Below are 22,638 nucleotides of genomic sequence, written 5' to 3'. Positions count from 1 at the left end.
CAGCAGATTGGTTACTATTTATCCTGACCACACGAAAGTTACAGCCTGCTCGAATGATGACCTTTATTTGAAATGAATCAGTGAGCAATATTGATATAGTAATACATACTTGCTAATTTACAGCTTACCCTTGTGAGCAATTACATTGTATCGTTAAAGTAAGGAGCATATTTTTTATATTGAGATGCTGCATGTGTCTGCAAATAGATCTCCCCTTTTTTTTATGGTGGTGGATATAGCATTAATGCGTCTGCCAAAGTCATGGAAGTAAAAAACATATTTACCTGATGTTAAAGGGGGCTTTAGAGGTATGCAAATAATAAAAAAAGAAACCCCAAACAACCTGCAACGGTTCCCTCGTTCCTCTGTTTCTGATTTATTGTCGGATTCTTCATGCCTCATAGACACAGAAGATGGCGTTCGGAGGTCTCCAGAGCCTAATTTATGAATTATCAGCATTGCCTTGATTCTGCACAGCCTAGTGGTGTTGCTCGATGTGCAGATTGAGAAATTGTGTTTTAAGTGTGGCTCGCTCTGTTTTCTTAATCAATACAGTTGGAATTGTTTGATTTTGTGTGCAGTGCTGTGAGAAGAAGAAGCCACTTATCTTGCCCTTAATCTGTTTGTGTAGACTTCAATTTACGCTTCCAGTCCGATAATTGTGATACTCAAGTTGAAATGATAGAACGGTCAGAATAGGTCTGTGAGTTCCACATGGAGGTGTCACACCTGATAAGAACCAGTGTTCAACAAAGGGGGTCTTCCTAGAAGTCTTCTTTATGCCTGTATTCCCACTATTAATTGCTTCCCTCTGGACCGTATACCAATGTCCACCTTATTTATTCTCTCATTAGCTTGAGTTAAAATCCCCGTGCTCCACTGGCAAACAGAAGCGCTTTCTCTTCTCTAATGCAGTTCTCTATGGTTTGCCAAAAAAATCCTCTCAAGGGTATTCCTTCAGAAGAGGTATTTTTAAACTTTACCTTTCGACTGACACCCCATCAAGGCCTTTTCTCAAACTCCTGAAGGGTTTCAGAGGCTGAATAAATTAAATGACTCACTTAGATTCATATTTGATCTCGCTCGGAAGAAAACCTGATTGACAGAAGCCCGCCGGTCACACAGCCCAGCTCGTCATCTATTCGCCTGTGCCTGCAGTTTGTGCTGCACTAGATTCCCTTATGCATTGGGATCAACGACCAGTCAGCACTGTCAGCTCCACCAATGTTCACACTGGAGATTCTGCTCGGCACATCTCGACCACATTTGTAAGTGTGGCAAAACTCCTAATTCAACCAAATGTGGGATTCTCCCAGGTCTGTTACAACGAAAATGTAACCTTAATTGAAATGATGGTCTAATGTCTGGGCTCAGGGGGAATGATAGGAGCTGTGCATCCCATTAGGAGGATGTTCCTGCTCTCACGTTGCTCACAGTAATTCGACAGAGGACTTGAGATTGAAAATACTGTGTGATTGTCACAGTTTCAGCTCCACACCCTCCTCACTCCCCGTCGTCAGTCTAACTCTCTTCACCTGTTCACACACCTGTTGTCACAGTTCAGCTCCTCACTCTGTGGTTCAGTCACTCCCACCTCGTCAGTCTGACTTCCTTCACCTGTTCACACACCTGTCTTTGATCACTAATCAAATCCCTATATAGTCTCCTGCCACACGCACACACACAGAGATTGTTCTTCCTTTTCTATGCCAGACTCTCCAGCACTTGTTTCCAGATGGATTTCCTGTTGCCGACCCTGCCCGTCCCTGGTTAACCCGCTAGTCCGACTCCCCGTGAACCTACCAGCTCTTCGTCCTGTTGATACTCTGCCTGCCGTTTCCAGAGTGTGGAATATAAGTTCGAAGGATCCCTGGAGTCGAGGGTGCATTTGGGTCTACACACGAGCCGTTACAGTGATGGAATCAGTCAAGTGGAGGAATTTAATTTAAAACGTCCCTTTCTACTCTGAGATCCTGGAATATCATTATTTATATGTTTTATTTAACCAAGATACCTAGCCAGTGCTATTCATGTTTTGCATTTTTTAACATACACCTAGTAGACATTCAGCTCACACTTCTTTTTATTTTGAACCGTTCAGTCAAACAGAAAGTGCTGAAGATGCTCTCAGAGTTGACTGCTCCCAAAGCATTCATAGACGACTCTAGCTTTCTTTATCTGATGGGTAGATAATGGTGGAGAGATGCAGACAAAACTAAGTGTTGTAAAGACCAGTATAGATTCAAAAGCCCTGAAGGATCAAACATTATTTAAAAGTTGTTCCTGCAGGTGTAACTGGGAGTGATTTTAGTTTAAATATGATATAATACTGCAGCCAAGGAGGTCTATTAAAGATGAGACCTTGGCAGGAGTTCTGTGCTGGCAACCGGTCGAGCATACCTTGTTTGTCTTCCATTCATCTTGAGTGTAAAATAAAACTGCTTCCTTATAATAAGAGACAAATTCTCAAGTGTTTAAAAAACCAAAAAACATTATGAATGGAGGATTTTATCTGAACAAAACAAATGGTGTCTGGTTAAACTGTATTGACCCTTACACCTCAGGTCCTGCTGAATTCACCATGTTTCACTTTTCTGAGATGGATTTTAAGACATTTTTATGTGAGCGCATTCTCAGTTTTCAGCACTTCAATACACTATGTGCCAGCGGCTTTAAGTCCGATGGTCAATCGGGGTAAAGAAGTGTATGTTTGTGGAGAGAATATGTTAGTCGGGGACAGCTGGTGTCACCCAGGGAGCACCGAGGAGCAGCAATCTGTTGACCAGCAAGCCAAGAGGCCTCCTCCCTCATGCCTGGAGGAAGGTGATCTGGACAGGCACGGCTCTGAGGGGTAAGCTAAAAGTTGGGGCAGCCATAATGAGGCCTGAAATGTGTAGCTGCAGTGTGATTGAACCCTCACACTCCAGTGGCTCTCGGTGGCTTCAGCAGTGCCAGCATCTCTTTATGAGGGAGTAAAGCACAGTTTGGGAAAAGCATGCGATTGTGTTTAATCGTAACTGATACTGATGCCGACTCCTTCCATCAGCTCTTCCTAATCACATAAGCAGGATATACACAGACTTGAAGAAGCATTTTCTCTCTTGATAACTGAAGCTGTGTCTCTTCATTTATTGTATAGTTATATAGTCCCAACTACTTCTCCTGATTTTCATTGCCTCGCTAACAACTTCATCCACTGCTGTTGGATAAATTCTGATCCACCGAAGCAGATGAAAGAAGTAGCAGCTTTTCCTGTAAAAAAGCACTCAGGCAACACATATATCATTATTACTTCCACCTCCCTCTTTTCTTTTTCTTTTTCTTTGCAAAACCACATGGACCATCAGTCTTGTATGAAGTGAAATGAGGCGATGATAAAGAAAAATGTAAGTGTGGCCAAAATTGCTTTCGCAATCAAAGTCTGATCAGTCAAATATGCAACAATTTTATGTATTTTTCATTTGGAAAATGTGTAATTCAGTGAAGACTGGTCTCAGTCTCCGCTATAGGGCTCGCTGTATTGATGTGCCTGTCGGGGAGAGCGTGGAGATGAAGCAGCACTAATGTCCTCCTCCACATGCTGTGCTCGCATTCATCACCGTGTTTGTGTGTGCTCTTTTCATATCAGGACCTGGGGAGTTCAGATGGTCCCCCGCGGAACTGGAAGGGCATAGGAATAGCCATTGTGGTGATCCTGGCTGTTATGTCTCTGGTCATTCTCTCTGTCATCCTCCTCACACCTGGTAAGAAGAGCTGGTTGGAGGAGAAAAGGCAGCAAAGCAGAGATGTTTTGAAAATGAGGGAATTAAAGGGATAGCGTGATATTTTGAGAAATGTGTTCTCTGGCAGAGTTATATGAGAAGATCGATACAACTAACTCCTCTAAAGCTCTCAAATTAAAATAGTATGTATTGTTTATTTTATCTGTTTCAAAATGTAAATTCCCTCTTGTTTAGTTTCATACATGGACTGTGTTTACATTGGAAGTAGAGCTGCTTGATAAAAACGTTATATTTAGGGCTGTATGCGTCTGCTAATAGATCTCACCATTTTATGAAGGTGGTTATTTTATTGATGCGTCTTCTAATGGCATGTGAGTAATAAACACCATTGCCTGATGTTGAAGGACGCTTTAGAGTTATGCAAATCAATAACCACAATCCCCAAACTGCCTGCACTGCACCAGAGGATTCATATTTTGTTATTGTTGGACAGAACCAGGCTAGCTGCTTCCTTCTGCCTCCAGTCTTTATGACAAGCTAAGATAGCTGGCTGTTGCCTGTAGCCTTATATTGAATGCATATTAAACTTGTGAGAGTGGTATCCATCTTGCGATCTAACTCTCCAATTAGTAGTCAGAAAGCGAATAAGCGTATTTCCCAAAATGGCGGTTATGTGCATTTAACAGATGTTTTAAATGTTTACAACATAAAAACAGAGACATTAAAGGAGCATTAAACAACATTTAGAGCATTAGTATTGCAGTCATGTCTACCTGGAGTAGAAAGTGTGTGTGTGTGTGTGTGTGTGTGTGTGTGTGTGTGTGTGTGTGTGTGTGTGTGTGTGTGTGTGTGTGTGTGTGTGTGTGTGTGTGTGTGTGTGTGTGTGTGTGTGTGTGTGTGTGTGTGTGTGTGTGTGTGTGTGTGTGTGTGTGTGTGTGTGTTACAATCTCGTCTCTTTTAAACCGAAGTGCCTTGAGAGGTGACCTTTGTTCCATGTCAAACCCCTTTGTCTCCATGCTTCCACTCTTCTCTGCAATCTGCCAAATAAAGGCAAAAATGTGAAAAGCAGATACATAGACCAGGCTCCAACACGATCAGGATTTGCTTTACCGTAAACATGACATACTCTTCAATGGACTCTTGTCTCTTTGTCTCTGAAGATGAATCTCACTTACTACTCCGTTCCCATCTCACAATGGAGGATCTGGAGAGTGAGGAGTTCAAAATTCACGACCCCTGTGTGGCATGGTTGAACGGTAAGGATCCCTGTTCCGTCTTGTAAATTACTCCCGACTGAGAAAGTGCTCATGCCGTTTTAATACCACTTTATCGATCTCACCTGAAACGGAGCTCCTGCTTGGCAGACCGAGCATCTGTTTCTGCCTCTGTTGGATTTAAGCCATCACTGTAATAACACAAGATCTTCTTCCCTGAACTGTCTTAACCCTGTCAGAAAATGAAGTGGCTCTCCGCACCAGAGAAGGACACGTCCTGTCATTTAGCCTCTCCAGCAACCTCACCTCGACTCTGGTGGACAACAGCTCCCTGGTGAGTTAGAGCAACAGCTATTACGGACAGGGAGCAGATTTCAGTATTGATTGGCTTATAGCCACAGACAGCTGGACAAATCGAATGGCCAATAGAGCATCCCGAACGAGAGAGAGAAGCTGTGGAGTGCCACTTTTCCACAGCCCACATAGGACAAAAAAAGAATTGGCAGAGTGACGGTATCAGCTCATTTCCCCCTAAATGTGGCTGCTCTGTGAGCCCTCTCAACATGTGGCTTCAAAGAGAATTTCCCAAGCAAGGGCATCATTTTGAACACCGCCTCTGCACGACACTGACAGCCTTATATGGGTCATCGCCGAGGAGCTTAAAGCAGGGTTGTGTTGTCAGGTTGAGAAGAAGTCTCTCCTCGGTGCTCTGATGGGATTTGTTATCTCTGCTGCTCCTACTTATTCCAGGAAAATATATATTCCTGGAAGAAAACCAAGATGCACATGGAATTACCCTAAATAAATGAATGGCTGACACAATTTTAGTTACATATGGTGTCAAACATTGACATTAGAATTCATAGCAATTAATGAAACTTTTCTAGGTAACACTTTTTAGACCAGAAAAAATAATTAAGCATTTATTTTATATCATCTCTACGCATTTAATGTAAACATATTGGAGCACATTTAAGGTTGATACTGTACAGCCAGTGTTTTATTTTCATACAATATTGGGGATTGCCATAGAGTAATTTCCCTATTCTCTATTTATAATGGCTTCTCATTGTCACAAACTATTTGCCTGATAAAGGTCTAGCACTGAAAAGCCAAAAGTAAATAAGTGTGCAACTTTAGAAAGCACATTTTAGAAGCAGGGAGACAATGTGCTTCACAGTTCCGTAAAAAGATGTCGAAAACTATGTCGAAATATTCAAATTGCAGACAAGAAACAATGAGCAAAGAATGAGAATAAATAAAGGCAAGGAAGCTTTGAAAACGTGATATTAGAACGCAGCGGAAGCTCCTGCCAGACGTTTTTGGCAGTAGTCAAGACATAATTAGGGTGAAGAATGGATGATTTGTTCAAGCTGGTAGAAGGATAATCAGCGGCATAGTTTGTTTCTTAATTGAAAATAACAGGACGATAGAACCGACCTAAAAATCTTGTCACGGTTCAGCTGGGAATCTAAAATGAGCCCAACTATCCTGACTATAAGCCAGGAAACCTGAGTGCTGTTGTAAAATGTCTAACTATAAAGAAAAATATCCAATTATTTTATACCAACAACCACTTTCTCCACCAGCCCTGTCTTCTAAAAACGATGATCCCATATAACAAGTCTTCCTTGTTCGTTTCATGGGAAACCTATTTCGATGTGGATTTTGGATCCCAATTAAGTTTCAAATGAGTCTCTTTAGTACTTTTGTTGCCAAATGCTAACCAGGTATTGTTGATTCAGGTTCTGCTTTTTCAATTTATTGGTTTAAATTGTAATCTTTTTTAAGACCTAACCAATTAGTTTTGTTTCCTCAACCTAATAAAGTATTTCTTGCATTTCTTTGTACGTTCTAATACCCATACAACCATACTATTTAAAATGACAGAACAATATTTCGTATGAGAGCAGTTTAGTTGTAAGGGAATGTCCTTTTGAAGGAGACAGGGTTGTCTCCCCATGAAAACAAAGGGAAGCAGCCGATGATGTAACGTCTAATCTTTCAACAGGACCTGGCCACTACTAAATATCAAGTGTCTGCAGACAAGACGTCTGTCCTCTTGGCGTATAACATTCAACCGGTAAGTTTTCTCCGAATGCCAAGTTGATTGAGAGTTATTCCAGAATAACAAGCTGTTTCCCTTCAGAAGACATCTACGGTGATACATTATCCTCCTAATATCAAAGAGTGTTACCGCTCACCCGGCGCAATGTGTCTAGCAAACCACCGGTTGCTGCAAAATAACACTGCAATGCATGTATTTGTGTGTGTGTGTGTGTGTGTGTGCGTGCTATTTCTGCTACTGCAGCACTCGTAAGCTCTACAACACGCCCCGCCACATGACTGGGATAACATATGGGGAGTTGAATATTTAAACTGGCTGATGGTGGAAGGTGCAGCGGGTTGAGGAAAGCTTAGAGTGAGTGATCCGTGTGGTAGTGGGGGGGGGGGGGGGGGGATCAGGGAGTTGGAGGGATAAAGTGGGAGCTGCAGTAATGAAATCGCCCCGCTAGTTCGGTGTGGAATTTTAATGAGAAGCGACCAAGAATCACAATCCCAGGTGGTTTTGGGTACGCGCTGTGGTTGAAAGTAAAGGGAGCAAAAATATTTGCTTTGTGTCGAAGCAAATATTTTTGCTCCCTTTACTTTAACACCACATCGATCAGTTCCTTCTGCCGCCTCCCTTTGCAAATACCCGCACCATTAATAAATAGTTGGGTCTTTCCTCAAAGAGCATGCAAGTCGTGTCATTTGCAATTAATCAGCGACAGACGGAAGCAGAATTAAGATGAAATTAAACCCCTCAGCACATTTCCCCCCACATTTTTATTAAAAACCAGAAATCTGATTTTGCTGCTCTCTCCCACTCTCATTTGTTTAGTCACTTCTTTTCTGGGGGTAGGGGGGGCGGGTGAGTGATCCTGTTGCAGTGTTACAGTATTCGTTTAAACATAATGTATCCATTCTAACTGCATTATTCAGTGATTAACATACATTCAATCACTTTTCAGATATCTCTGGAGAGAAAGGGCTCAGATCTTTGTCCAATCTGGGGATTGCTTTAGATATATAAAATTAGCATACTTTGATGTCAGCAGGAATATTCTCCTCTCATCTGTTTGCTCAGTGTGTTCACACTGGAGGGAATCTTAGGAAGTGGGCCTGCCACATGGAGTCATTACAAAATGTATATGTGTGCGTTAGCATGGTTGGCTTCTTGTGTGCATGGGGGCTATTCCTCTATCCTCCTCGTCTTTCAAGCGCCATTCTTCTCTCTTCGCGCCTTCTTCCTCACTCTCTGCCACTTTCTTTCTGTCCATCTGTGGAGTGGATTTGTGCTGACTGAAGCAGTTTGCGCCAGGAACTAGCTTTGTTGTTTGAAAGAGGAGTGGCACGAGCTGAGAGTGGCAGAGAACGAGAGAGAAAAACAGAGAGAGAGGTGGGGGAAGCCACTTGTGAAGATGGGAGTTGGGCAGAAAGATGTTCACCATTTCCCCTCAAATACACTGCCCTGTTGAAATCAATCAGAATGGTTATCAAAGAATGACAGAAATGCCGAAAGGAGAAAGCTGCAGTGGAGAGAAATGGATGAGCAGACTCTGGGTCCAGTTAAAAGGCTTCTTTGGATTCGGTATTAGCTCTGGAGGCTTTAGGGAGGGCTGTGTGCCTGGTGGGTGAAAATAAATGGATTTTGATAAGAGTGTACATGGAAGGGAGTTAGGGATTTGGCCACATAGGAACAAGAGCGAGCAGATTACTTGTACTCAGGAAAATGTCTTTCCTCAAAGCCTGTTTGAATTAAACGGGTTTGTGAGCAAAAAAGAGAAGTCCCACTTTTTTTTTTTATCGAAGAGGGATGCGAGATCAATCTCGGATTACTGAGCGGAGGCAAACGGACCAGCACCTGCTAAGACAAAGCAGTTTAGGGACAAATGAGATGCCAACGGAGTCGTGTCTACACTCTGCAGCATATGCTGATGGGTGCTGGTATCAAAGGCAGCGCATAGTGGGGCTGCTAAGAAACGCTTGTGAGACAGGAACAATGTTGAGAGGGAACGGTGCTATTGGGTTTAGTGTTATGTATCATGCAGGGTACAATGTATATTATAGATGTGCTCCTTCAAAATGTGTTGTAATACCTATAAGTTTACTTTAACACCTGTTTATTAACAAGCTATTTTATTAGTGTTTAATTTGTGTTTTATGCACTCACCCCCATTTTTTTGTCATGGATTGGATAGGGGGCGGTAGTAAAGTGTGTGTGTGTGGGGGAGGATTTATGGAGGATTTATGATATGTTACAGGCAGCCACATTATAATGCACTCTTCCTCAGATGTTCTCACTGTCTCTCTGTTTATCACACTGACACACAAACGCACAATGAAGTTAAGTCTCCGTCATCAGCCCCATGATGTTAAATCATGAGCAGAAGCTCTGGGTTCATTTACAAATCATGAACAGCTGATTGAACGTGACCATGGGGATGCCAACCCCTGTGGCCTCGAAGAGTGATGCTCCCTGTAAGGACCAAGATCAGTCCTTGTCTCTGCATCCTTTCCTCCCTTCCTGCCCTTATTTCTTTCTCTCTATCTCCCGCTCTCCCCTTTTCCCATAGTGTTGGACCAATTCAACCCTTCGTCTTTCTGTCATTGCAGTTATTTGTGGTCGTAATTGTAACAGCTGTGCGCTCTATTCCCCCCTCATGCTCAGACTTTACGCCACAATCAGATTTCAATTTCTTTCGATAGCCTTTAGAATTTCTTTATTTCTTTATCGCTGTGTCTTTCGATCCTTGCATTTTATAGCAACAGACAAACAACACGGGGGAAAATCCAATTTCACTGCTAAATATGCTGTATAGAAGATGTGACATTTAATTTCTTTGGGTCCTGGTTATTCGGAAGGGTCATGCTTTCAGAGGCCAGTGGGCAAATGGTCTGTTTCCAACCTGAGAGGGAAAAAAGAATAATACAAATCAATACATTACCGAGAATTCGTCAGGTAATGCTGTAGTCAATTGCGGTTTACACTCACACACACACACACACACACACACATACACACATATACATGCACACATTCATTGATTCTGGGCCTTTCGTCTTCTTCAGTGTGTTAATTGAATTATTCATTGAGCTGCTGATGCCTGTGTCAGGGTTGCCAGCCACAATGAATAATCTCAGTGGGAAATATATTAGCTGTAACAATACTATTTAATAATAAGGTCTGTCTTAGTTTCTGGAATGGGAACCCCACCTACAAAAAGAATTTCTCTATATTATTCCCACTGTGTTTCTATCAATATTTGAGCTGCTACTCTCTCAAAGCCAGAACTCTTGTTATGTCATTGAGTGTCTGTGGCTGCCCCAAAGACGATGAATAAGAGATTACCACAGAATGGTTTTTTTTCACCCAAACAAACTTTATTCTATTGTAGTGTTTCAGTTCTGAAACAGAAAATGTGTCCATAAACTTGGAAGATTGACCTGAATGCTCTTATGCTGACTTCAATCAACGACTCTTGTCCTATTCATGATCTCGTAATCGGAAATTTCCTGAAAACTCTTGAGTTCTCGAGGTTTGACATCTCTGCTGGCATAACATGTTTTTCTTCACTATTCCTTTATATTTCCTGCACTATCTTTCACACTTTCTATCTCTCTTAATTTTTAGCCTTGGTAATATTGCCACCCTTGCAGATACTTTGCTTCTACTGCTTAGGTGAAAGAATAGCATCAGTTTGTTATTAAATTAATTAAAACTATTAATAATTTCTAAATTGTGTCGCATCATTTTGCTGCCCTTTTAAAAAGCAATACGCCACAGGAAATAAACATATCTTCCTCTTGCTTTTTGTTTATTTTTTCTTTGTACATGTGTATGAGCATGTGTGAGCACTAAAATACATGTGTGTGGCACACCTGTGTGCATGATATCCTTTACCTCTTTCAGGTGTTCTCTCAGTCCTTCACAGCCTCCTATGCTATCTACAATGTGGCTAATGGGTAGGTGGAGTCATGAATGCTAATGCATGGACTGCACTGGGCATGAGCATCACCAATGCAAGCAGACCTGCGGATTGAAAAACGTCCCCCAGAGTGTGTCTCATCGAATCAGAGCCTCATGTTTCTGTCAGACATGCATTCATTATTGAGTGGTCTTTCCAGGTTTCATAAGGTGTGTACTGTACTTCAGATTCCACTGCCTGAGATTCATAATCAGCATTATATCAGTGGAAAAACTCAGTGGTGGCTGTGGATGAATCCTGGAGCTTCTGAGGAATGGTTTTGATAAAGGAATTCGAGAGGACCTGCAGTATTGTTCATTGCCTGAGTATGTCTCGGAGGAAAATGTATGCCTGTGCTTCGGAAGAAAATAAGTGCAGCTCGGAATATGTAACAAGAAATGTCGCACTCTTGCATGTAGCAACTCCATTCTCTGTTTTGTTTTTCCCTGTCTGCATCTTGCTCCTTTGTCCTCACAGTGCAGTGTCTCTCTCAAGCAAAGCTCAAGGCCAGGGCATGGATGGACCTGAGGGGGCTGTAAACAGGACACGCAACCCTAACAGAGGGCTTATGTCTGAGTATTTGTGTGTGTTCCAGGGATCTGCTGGAGCTTAATCCTCCGGAGAGGGAGAAGGCAGTGCTACAATACGCTTCCTGGGGGCCTCAGGGGAGCCAGCTGGTAAGCTGGGGGCTCTCTCATTTACCTGATCAATGTGCTGTCTACGTCATCTAAATCAGCTACAATGGTATCATGTCTCTGTCATTTTGAGATGAGCTCCATCTCAGGGGTCATTGCGGAAACCGTGTTGCTATAATTGAGTTGTTGTACACTCATAATATCATTAATCTACCTTCCCTGTGTTGTAATTGGCTTTTTGCTGCTGCGGCTGCTGCATATTAACTGGAAAGTAAAGATGTATTGGCTCTCACTTGTGCTGGCCAATGATTCATTCACTCCTGGAGGGTGTCCGACCAGCGCTCGATTCTGGCAGCAAACTATGAAACCTTCAGCTGTACTGTCTTTTATAATGAATTTGCCTGGTCTGTCTGTGCCACTCATGCCAGGCCTATGTGTTTGACGGAGATATCTACTACAAGCTGAGTGTAACCAGCAGAGCCCTGCGTCTCACAACCGCGGACCTGGAGCAGAACGTGGTGAACGGACTCTCTGACTGGATTTATGAAGGTTGGATGTATTCCAGCACTTACACTATAGTGAAACATCTGCAAAACCAAACTGACAACAATGATTCTGAACAGCAGGTGTAAGCTTTGATTCTGATATAATAACATACATTTGTCTTTTAAAACAGAGGAAGTGCTTTTGACATATGTTGCCCACTGGTGGTCTATGGACGGGGCCCGGCTGGCGTACCTCACCATCAACAACTCTGCCACACCTGTGATGGAAATACCTCACTTCTTAGGTGGTCTCTACCCCTCCAATTTGCTCTTCCCCTACCCAAAGGTAAACATTTATGAAATTACCATACGATTTTTTACCTCAGTTATCATTATTGTAAACTTAAGTTCATGGTCTAAATCAGGGGTGCGCACACTTTTTCAGCATGCGAGCTACTTATTATGTGACCAAGTCAAGGCGATCGACCGACGGGGGGGGGGGGGGGGGGGGGAATGACATGCTTCTGCTGTAATGTGGCGCTATAGAGAAAGTGACAGGGGGGCGGGCCAATTTTTTTTAATGTCATAGCCTACTACGCCGCGATCGACTGGCAGGTCGCCGCGATCGACGTATTGAGCACCCCTGGTCTAAATCAATTGTTTCAAGTTTTCTTCAATACAGTATGATGTTCAAGTTATGGTCCTATTTATTATAGGAGTCACTTCTGATTCCACAGTAAAACTGTCAAAATCTAAGATGGCAAAAGGGCAAAAGGGCAAAATTCAAGGCATCAAAACCATATCCACAAAGCAAAAAGTGAAGATATCCACTTCATATACAGGACTGTCTCAGAAAATTAGAATATTGTGATGAAGTTCTTTATTTTCTGTAATGCAATTAAAAAAACAAATGTCATGCATTCTGGATTCATTACAAATCAACTGAAATATTGCAAGCCTTTTATTCTTTTAATATTGCTGATTATGGCTTACATCTTAAGAAAACTCTAAAATCCTATCTCATAAAATTTTAATATTTCCTCAGACCAATTTAAAAAAAAGATTTATAACAGCTGAGTGTTTGTCAAGGCTCAGGAAACCCTTGCAGGTGTTTCGAGTTAATTAGACAATTCAAGTGATTTGTTTAATACCCTACTAGTATACTTTTTCATGATATTCTAATATTTAGAGATAGGATATTTGAGTTTTCTTAAGCTGTAAGCCATAATCAGCAATATTAAAAGAATAAAAGGCTTGCAATATTTCAGTTGATTTGTAATGAATCCAGAATGCATGACATTTTTGTTTTTTTAATTGCATTGCAGAAAATAAAGAACTTCATCACAATATTCTAATTTTCTGAGACAGTCCTGTAATATGCTGTCTATGGGTGTAATATGTGCCATGTTCACTCTATTAGCATCTTAACATGGGCAATGCAACACGAAACATGACAGCTGAGGCTATTGGGAATGGCATTAGTTTTGCAGGTATTAAGACAAATGTTTACAATTTATCCTGAGAGTAACATGAATATCTGTAGCAAATGTCATGGCAATCCATCTAATAGTGTCTTAAACATGTCAACCTCATAGGTTGGAGCGAGAGAAAGAAAGTCAGGGTGTCAACAAGGTCACTAGGATTCATTCTGTGGGAATTATTGATACCTGCGGCAAATTTTTTTTGGAGACACTACAGTCTGAACCAAAGTGCTTTTTTTGCATGGCTAAAAAAACTTGCCTGTGCATACATGTTTTAATTATTTTATTTTATTGTTTTTTATATTTCTTTTATTGTGCTGACAGGCTGGCTCAAGTATCCCATCAGTCAGTCTGTTTGTGGTGAATCTGTATGGTCCAGCTCACACTCTGGAGATGATGCCCCCTGACTCCCTCAGGGCCAGGTACTACTTCTTTCTGAATGTAAGAACTAGAGATGCACTGATGCTGACTTAGATTGCTGAACGAGTGTGACTGCCCCATCTGGTATCAGATACCATTATTTTAATAAATAACAATAACACAACGTTCATTCTTTACATTTTGTTTTACAAAGTAAAGAAAGCAATGTTGAAGTCAGGCCGTACACATTCGTTAATGGACCCAGTCACCTCCACACAGTGAGGCACACACAGCGTATTGTCTAAACACAGGTATCGGATCAGTACTCGGTATCGGCTGATACCAAAAGCCCAGGTATTGGGACTGAAACAATCGGAATGGTGCATAGCTAGTAAAAACAGAATACAGCTTCAAGACTCTAGACATCACCTCTCGGATATTATTACTCATGTGTCAACATTTCTCTCCACTGTTTCTTTTCTCTCATTCCTTTCTACTACATTCCCCATGTATCATTTTCTGCATCGCCTCTTCGGAGACAGCTACATCTCCATGGTGAATTGGATCAGCAGCACCCGCCTTGCGGTTCGTTGGCTGAATCGTGCCCAGAACCAATCCGTGCTCTGCGTGTGCGAGGCCACGACGGGGGCCTGCTCAGAGGTGAGTGATCATCAGTCGTTCAGCATTGGTAATCCACAAATGGCAACCCTGCAATATACAGCTGTATTAGAATGTGTACTTATTTCACATCGTGTTGGGAGTTAGGATTGATTTCCTAAAGCTCTCAAACATCTATTGGCTGGATTTATATTTAAAGTAATTTGCTGCATGAGAAGAACTCTCTGTGATGTCGTGCAGTATTATATTGCTTATAGCGTTTCATTAAACCCTCACAGATTTTAGTTACCCATTGCCAGTAGTTTATTATTTCTATATTCAATATTTAATAATTAACATATATAATAAGCTTTATTTACACAATGCTACTTAACTTTAGCAGGTTGATTGATACATTCCTCTTTATTGTGTGATTCTAAACCAAAAGAAGCACAAAATGGCCATGGACATAATGCAAAACAAACGACAGGTACGTATTGCTCATGTTTCACGTTTTATTACACCTGTTTACCACAACTATCTGTCTTTTTGACCCAATACGTTTCCTCAACAGGATGTGCCATTGTTTTCAGCAAACGGCTCTGTGTTTTATACGATCCTGCCAGCAAAACAGGGCGCTCGAGGAGAGTTTCAACATATCGCTGGTTTTTCAGCACAGGTCAGTTTGGAGGACAGTTCACTTTTACTTCATTCAGTCATCCTTGGAAGATTTCTGCCAGAATTGGTCGTCAATATTTCAACAGTAGTCCAATGAAATACTTTGATAGCAGATCTCAGCAGCACAGACCTTTAAAATCTGGTTTTCTTTAAATCATGTCCTCCTCTCTAATTCATTGATATTTGTTTTTGTTCATAAATACTAAAACACCACCTTTATCTCAGGAGGCATTTCACTTATTATTACTGGAATGGCCGTTTTGCTTTTTACATCTGGAAGGAAGTTCAGGTAGATTATATTTAGTAATTAATGCGAGCCCAGAAGAGCAATTAAAAAGCTTTCACGCTTTTTGGTTATTGTTGCCATTTTGCCATTAGTGGACAGGTGAAGAATGTAGAAGCATATGTTATACATCAATCAATGAGATTTATTTTAAGCAACCAAGGAAACAATCAGAACAAGGCAAAACAGGCCGGAAGTGTCACGAATTCCCTACCTTCCTAGTTAAATTCATCCTGCTTACATGTTTAATTAACTCTCCTGTCATTCCAGATCCTGTCATCCTCACCTGATTGTCCCTCATTCCCTTCACCTGGTCCTCACGCCCTTCTCACCTGCAGCCCATCCCCTCATTAGTCCCTCACTATTTAGCTCCCTCACTTCCACTTGTCCTCTGCCAGATTGTCTTGTGTGTCGTTGCCAAACTTTCCAGAGAATTCCTAGTACTAGTTTTAATCTGCTTGTTACGACCCTGTTTGCCTGTTAACCCGATTTGAGATTTTTACCTGCCCCTTTTGGATTTGTTGCCCTGTTTGACGGACCACCCGGTTTTGACCCTGCCTGAAACATTAAGTAAAGAGCCTCCTCCTGCATTCCTGTGTTTGTCGTGCTTTTGGGTTCCAGTACCTGTAACCATTACAGGGAGTAGACAGGAATCAGAAAGCCAAAAACATGGTAGTAAACGGGATCAGAACCAGAATCGGGTAACAAATGCTTTCAACATGAAAAGATCGAGCATTTAAGTATTTGAAAGTGGACCTTCATAAATGCTACTGTTGCATAGAGGGATATGGGAAGCAGGTGAGCTAGGGGGAGGAAGATGTCAGTTGGTGTAACTGGCATAAAGGACAGGTAAGTGTGGCTCGGCCTAAAATTACAAGGCAGTTAATGACATAGCCAACCAGGCAGAATATTGAACAAATACTATGGAGAGGTCTGAGGGGTTGTGACACCTTTGGGCTCATGCAAATAATCAGTGGCGTTGGCTCAAATCATTGATTAAAACATTCTGTTCTGTTCCTGAACTCTCTCTGGAGCCTTCACTTGGTTTAACGTTATGAACTTCATCTCCCCCGTCCATCCTCTGTCACATGTATCGCTGCGGCTATATTTATTCTGTGTATCAGCTGGTTTCCTCACTGCTCTTCATCTCTCTTTCTCATTGTAACGCAGCCTGCCATCCCCTCAGTGCCTCCTCGCTTCCTGACATCAGGGAGCTGGGACGTCACCTTGCTTTGTGCCCTCGACGAGAAGGCTGGGAAAATGTATGTTATAGTCACTGTGTGGAGACAGATTTACTCACCTTCCACATCTTTTACACCTTACAATTCCTTACTGTGAATAGAAAATGGGGGCTGGAATAGAATAGTGGCCAATCTCTCGCTGAGAGCAATTTCTAGAGGTCAGAGCCTCAAGAGCAACTCCTTTGTTAGGCCAGACACTGGGTGAATGGTTGACATCAGATTATCTTCTTAAAAATAACTCAAAGTGCAATTTTAACATTTAGCATTGATCTCTGTGAAAAAAGTCCCACATAAATGTCTTTAATTTTGCTTGTGGCAATGCTTTGCCACTGAAGAGACTAAATGATGACATTTGAACAGAGCAGGTTATCACTTAAATCTGTCTTTATCCTGCTGGGGGCAGAAACCACTCATGAGCTGAGTGACTGGGGCGTGAGCATCACAGGCAATCCAGCAAAGTCAATTGAAGATGGAGTCAGTTGTTTGCTGTCTCAAAGCCCAACGGGGTTGATTCTGCTTTTGGCCTCCACACAAGTCTTTCTGTCTCTCAGCACTCAACTTACATAGAGCTGGATAGATACATATGACGCTTTGATGCACATCCACTTACACTTTTGATTTTAAGTGTGATTTCTTAACATGCCGAAGTATGTAAATGTGTATTCTTGTCATGAATAATTGATATCCAGAAACATTTTTAGGAAGTTAAGATACCCAAAGGTGATCGATGTTGATGTAACTTGTTGTGTTTGTGGTTTGATTTTCTCATTATCAGCTATTTCCTGAGCGCAGAGGAATCCAGACAAAGCAGACACCTTTATAGGTAAACGTGTTTCCCTCTGAAACGTCGGTACAGATTCAGTTCAAAGCTATTTAAAAAGACACATTATTGACATCACCTGTAAGATATATATGTTGTTAGAAAATAAGTCTTGTTATTAACGTTGAACTAGAGTCTCCAGCCAAAACACAGTGGTGCTTTAAGCTAAATGCTAACATCTTTCTGATGCCGATCAGTTTATCAGGTATTTGATTATAAATATCAGTTTTGCACCTATGACCTAATGGTGGCGCTAGGAGGAAGTTATTTTAATGTCAATCTATCAAATATTTGTTGACTTTTTTTAAAGATGAATCCTCTGGGGACCATGCATGGATGTACACAACATATGCCAATCCATCTAGTAGATAATCCGATTTCTTCGTGGATAAATGGACATTTTGACTGTATGGTGGTGCTAGATGAAAAGTCAGAGGATGTCAAAAATCACAAGGTTTCATCCTCTGGGCATTATGAATATCCAGTTTTTTGTTTTTCTTTACTAAAATTCAGCGGTTTAGACCAAAGTAGTTGGAAAATATTGAGAAGAGAAACTGCACTTAATTGTGTTAATAATTACCTGTTGATATGTGAATCTTTATTCTTGGGAGCTGGACATGCTTAAGGCCAAGAGCTCTCCTGACACATTCATAAAAGAAAGAATCCCTCTCAGTGGACCAGGACCATCTGTGCTGACACTTAAGACACACTTTTCTGTTCCCTCATCAGCCTCTTATCTTTTTATTAGATTACATAGATTTGGACTTCAGGAGATGGCGCAGCTTGTTTCAACTTGGCCTATATGATTAATCTTGTTTGAAATGTGTAAGCAGCATAGTGGAGAGGGTCATTGAGAGACTCGATACAGAGCAACCTGTATAACCACTTTTATGTCTAGTCCTATTGAACACACATTTGTTTCTTAAAAATCATCTGCTTAGTTAGTCTCAGGACACTAACACTTTCTCTCAATACCTTTGCAAATAATTGACCCTCTCCTGGTGCTAATCAAACCACTTTCCGAATGTCCTATTCCTCAAGCGTGTGGTCAATAACACCTTTTCTCTTGTTTCCAAGTGTGGACCTGGATGGAGTGTTTCAGCGCCGGTGCATCTCCTGTACTCTAATGGATGGATGTCGCTTCCTTAAAGCTGAATTCAGCCCCAATCAAACCCACTTCATCCTCTATTGTCTAGGTAACTGAGAAACACAAAAGCAAAGTGGATGCTTTCAAGGTTCACGCTGCTCAGACAGTTGGTTTTAGAATGTCTTTCTTTTGAAAAATCCCCCAGGCCCAGGAATACCCAAAGTGACGGTTCACAGTACAAAGGACCCCTCCAGTAAGTGATCCATCTGCTTATTGTATAATGACACCCACACACAATACTTGTCTGCAGTTTCCTGCTACTGCCTGCAGAGGAAGCTATTTTCAAGCACACCCAATGTAGACTCTTTACTCCCAGGTTGTGAACACTGCCATCTGTCTGTAGCTCTTAGTTAAAGCTGTCTGCGTGGAGATGATTTGTCTGCTTAGTGCATCAGTTTTGATATTTATTCGTAATTATGTCACACGCTGATGTTTAATCTTCTGTAGGATATGTCGTCTTGGAGGATAACAGCCCTCTATCTAAAGCTCTGGAGGACAAGAGGCTCCCTGAGACTCTGTTCAGGACACTCCCAGCAGACAACCACGGTACAATGAAAAAAACATTGGCTTTATTCTATCTGTTTTGATGTTTAGGATATTAGCCACACAAGCAATCACATATCACCTTGAGTGCCCTTCTTAAGCAGTCTAACTATATTTAGCACTGGCTGCAAGTGTCAAATATAGTCCAACTAATTTTGTTACACATTTGGTGATCTGGTAATTAATGCCTTGAGTCATCTACTCAAGGGCCAGCGCCAATTATTCTCTTTGTACGATTGTGCATGTTTTGTTCTTGAAAGATCATTTATATGTGCTTCAGATGTGTCAGACAGAGGCTCTAAATGAAGCTGCAATCCTAACATGTCTATGGACAGTTGACCTTTTTTGCTTTCCTTAGATCTACATCTGAAACTATCTCTACCTCAAGGTTACGAGACCCGCCTGCACCCTCTGCTCGTCATTGTGTGAGCATCACTGTACAAGCAGCAGCTAAGAGTTATTTCATGTCACCTGTTTGGCAACCTATGATCCCTGGCCTTTTCTTCACTCTTCCCCGCCCCCGAGCATCTATCCCCGTACTTGCTGATCCTGTTTGTCTTGTCGCTCAGGGATGGCGTGCCAGGCAGTCAGTCGGTGACAGAGGAATTTGCCCTTGACTGGCCTCAGGTTCTCTCAGGCACTCACAATGTGGCCCTGGCCTGGGTCGATGGCAGGAGTGGGGTTGGCCGGGGACAGAAGACCACCACCGTGGATCCGCGCAAGCTTGGCTCAGTTAGAGTCAAAGATTATCTGGGAGTTATAGAGTAAGTTTAGTTATGCTAACTAAATAAAGCTCTATAATTGACACCTGAGAATATTGCCTCTAAATTGGTTAACTAATTGGAATTAATTATGTATCCACAGGCTGTTGATGCAACTGCCTTACATTGACGATCGTCGGATTGTCCTCTATGGCAAGGTTACAGCATTCAAAAATAAAAACTCAATTATCCTATTGAAGCCCTTTAAGCTATTGCATGTATGTTTCAGCACTTTTCCGTTTCTCCTTGCAGGCATTTGGCGGATATTTAACTCTCAAGATGCTAGCTTCAACAGATAAGCTCTTCCAATGCACGGCCGCTGTGGCACCAATAACTGACTTCAGGCTTTATAGTGAGTTGAGATCATGTCATTAACTATTCAAACATTAAGTCCATGGGAATTGTGATGAAACAGACACAACTTGTGTATTTGAGAACAAGTTGTTCCACTTATTTCAGGTGCAGCATTCTCAGAGCGGTATTTAGGCCTTCCAGCTAAGGAGGAGCATGCTTACTCGGTGAGGATGTGGATATATTCTCAGTTACAGTTTTTTTTTGCCCCAAAGAGAATGCAGTCTGAACAGTTTCAACAAAAATGGAACATTTAACAACGTATAAATGTGTAAAAGGTGGGATTTAGTGTATCGCTGTTACACTTGTGTTGTGATGGCATATCTTTTCAGACTGCCTCTTTGCTGGAGGAGGTTAACAAGCTGAAAGATGCGAGATTCCTTATTCTTCATGGAACTGCAGATGGTGAGATTTTGTGACACGTTTTGTTTTTAATTCTATTTTCTCACCTCTAATTTCAATGTATGTGTGTCTTTGGCCAAAGCCAGGGTACATTTCCAGCACAGCGCGGAGCTCCTGAGCCGACTGGTGAAGGTGGAAGCCAATTACTCCCTGCAGCTGTATCCAGATGAGGGCCACGTTCTGAGGGAGGCGCACAGCATCCAGCACTTCCAGCGGACAGTGGTGAACTACCTCCAGTCCTGCTTGAAGCACAGCATCCTCCTAGATCCCGTAGAAGATGACGAGGAAGAAGATGACTGAGACCAGAGCCCCTTCCCTCTTTCTGTAAGGACTATATTTGGACTGAATGCCATGTTATGCATTACCTTGGGTCGGATTACCACGCACAAGAGCAAAGAAGTGGGGACCAAACACATCAGATCACCTCCTACAAATTCTGGAAACATTGATGTACTGTATATCTTGTTGCACACAGTTATGTTTGCTGTCATACTGTATGTTTGAGGCAGTTTGTTTACAAAATGCACTTGATATGGTGTGGACTAGAAGGCTACTGATTCTGCCAAAGTTTTACACAGATTTTAAAACATGCATGTCATAATGGCTGCATGATATGGATTAGTTTTTAGCATTGTCTGTGTTTTGCAGATTTTAATATCCCAACAGCTCTTTGGAAAAAATCCTTAGATCTGGATTGTGAGATCAGATTCATACAGAATATATTCCTCGAAAATGTTGTAATGTACAATACATACGAGATATTTGAATCCTACTCTAATATAACATGCAACCTGGCCCTACTAATCCGTTTCCTGGGAAGACTCCACAATCTCAAAGATAACATTGTACAATCTGAGTTATTGTAGGTGTTTTTCACAATGTAATACATCTTAAATAAAGTTAAATGACCCATATGGATCATTCTTAATGTGCCAAATACATTTTGTGGACTTTATCCACTGGTTCTTTTGGCATCACTTGCATTTTGTGATAAAGAATGAGGCAACTGTGACTATTTACAACACAAGCTCTGGTTCAAGGACGATTACAAGAACGTCTATGTAGGACTGTCTTTTTACTGTTTTGGGAAGTACAATATGTTTCTGTTTTGGTACATCTTATCATTTTAAACATGTATTGTGTATTGCAGAATTAAAATATATCTTTGAACAATTTGTTGAGCCATTATGTTAGTCCATAAAGGAAGTTCAATCGAACCATAAAGGTAAATTGCATGCAGTGGGTTTGAAAATGAATGCCCTTGAATCTAAAAAGGCCACTCCTATTTTCCAACAATCATTGACAATAAAGTTTCAACTTGTTTTACAGCAACAATCTAGTTGTGTTCCTTCACTAAGCTGCCTAACATAACCATTTGTATAGATCATTATTAAAACAATCGTATCATGTGCTAACACTTGGTAATTACTGACTTTGATCTCTGCAAAAGTATTGCTGCGTGGCATTCACAGGTAATATTATCAGCTATTACTGCTTACAATGCCTATAGATCATGACCACTGATATATTCAACTTTATTTATTCAGACAGATGAATCCATATACAATATAGCATTAGGTAAGAATACCATAATTAATGCATATGTGTGGCCTATGATAACTTGCAAACAAATACATAGGCATATACAACATACATGCTTATCTTCAAAGATAAAGTATAATTCAATTATCGCAACCACATATCTTCAGTGTCATGTTCCTCATTGATCTTGAGACATTTTCAGTGGTAAAGCTCAGAGTCAATTGTATTGCAGCCACATCCAAGACGCCTTTAACTGCACATGTACATCGCACTGGTACTAGTCAAACTTGATGAATACAAATGAGTGTAGGGAAGAATCATTGTCACAAAATCCAGGTGAAGGGTCGTTGCAACCGGTGCTTCAT

The 22,638-nt window shown here is 41.4% G+C and overlaps 1 protein-coding gene across 2 annotated transcripts; it reads left to right on the top strand.

The window, feature by feature from the left end:
• Window positions 1–1,481: 1,481 nt before the first annotated feature.
• Window positions 1,482–22,043, top strand: LOC130200091 (inactive dipeptidyl peptidase 10). 2 transcript variants are annotated; one of them, XM_056424056.1, is made up of 25 exons: window positions 1,482–3,386; window positions 3,629–3,743; window positions 4,883–4,978; window positions 5,176–5,270; window positions 6,948–7,019; window positions 10,893–10,945; window positions 11,543–11,624; window positions 12,011–12,131; window positions 12,259–12,413; window positions 13,873–13,970; window positions 14,451–14,568; window positions 14,954–14,995; window positions 15,080–15,184; window positions 16,637–16,728; window positions 17,483–17,530; window positions 18,605–18,723; window positions 18,820–18,867; window positions 19,122–19,220; window positions 19,576–19,642; window positions 19,787–19,981; window positions 20,082–20,136; window positions 20,231–20,330; window positions 20,438–20,496; window positions 20,662–20,734; window positions 20,814–22,043. In XM_056424056.1, the coding sequence occupies exons 1-25, from the start codon at window positions 3,372–3,374 to the stop codon at window positions 21,029–21,031; spliced, it is 2,340 nt and encodes a 779-aa protein (XP_056280031.1). In that variant the 5' UTR covers window positions 1,482–3,371; the 3' UTR covers window positions 21,032–22,043. The 2 variants fall into 2 exon arrangements, with proteins under 2 accessions (XP_056280031.1, XP_056280030.1); XM_056424055.1 differs by lacking the exons at window positions 1,482–3,386; window positions 3,629–3,743; window positions 10,893–10,945 and having other exon boundaries at window positions 4,892–4,978.
• Window positions 22,044–22,638: the final 595 nt, after the last annotated feature.

Source organism: Pseudoliparis swirei, chromosome 9 (assembly GCF_029220125.1).
Source record: "Pseudoliparis swirei isolate HS2019 ecotype Mariana Trench chromosome 9, NWPU_hadal_v1, whole genome shotgun sequence".
Taxonomy (NCBI): domain Eukaryota; kingdom Metazoa; phylum Chordata; class Actinopteri; order Perciformes; family Liparidae; genus Pseudoliparis; species Pseudoliparis swirei.
Note: the sequence above shows the minus strand (reverse complement) of the source record. Positions and strands in the feature narration are given on the sequence as shown.

Bases quoted from the DNA above. Each gene is read 5' to 3' on its own strand.
- LOC130200091 (XM_056424056.1), top strand. The intron at 11,625-12,010 runs GTAAGCTGGGGG...CACTCATGCCAG, and splicing joins GGCCTCAGGGGAGCCAGCTG to GCCTATGTGTTTGACGGAGA. The intron at 20,497-20,661 runs GTGAGGATGTGG...ATATCTTTTCAG, and splicing joins AGGAGGAGCATGCTTACTCG to ACTGCCTCTTTGCTGGAGGA.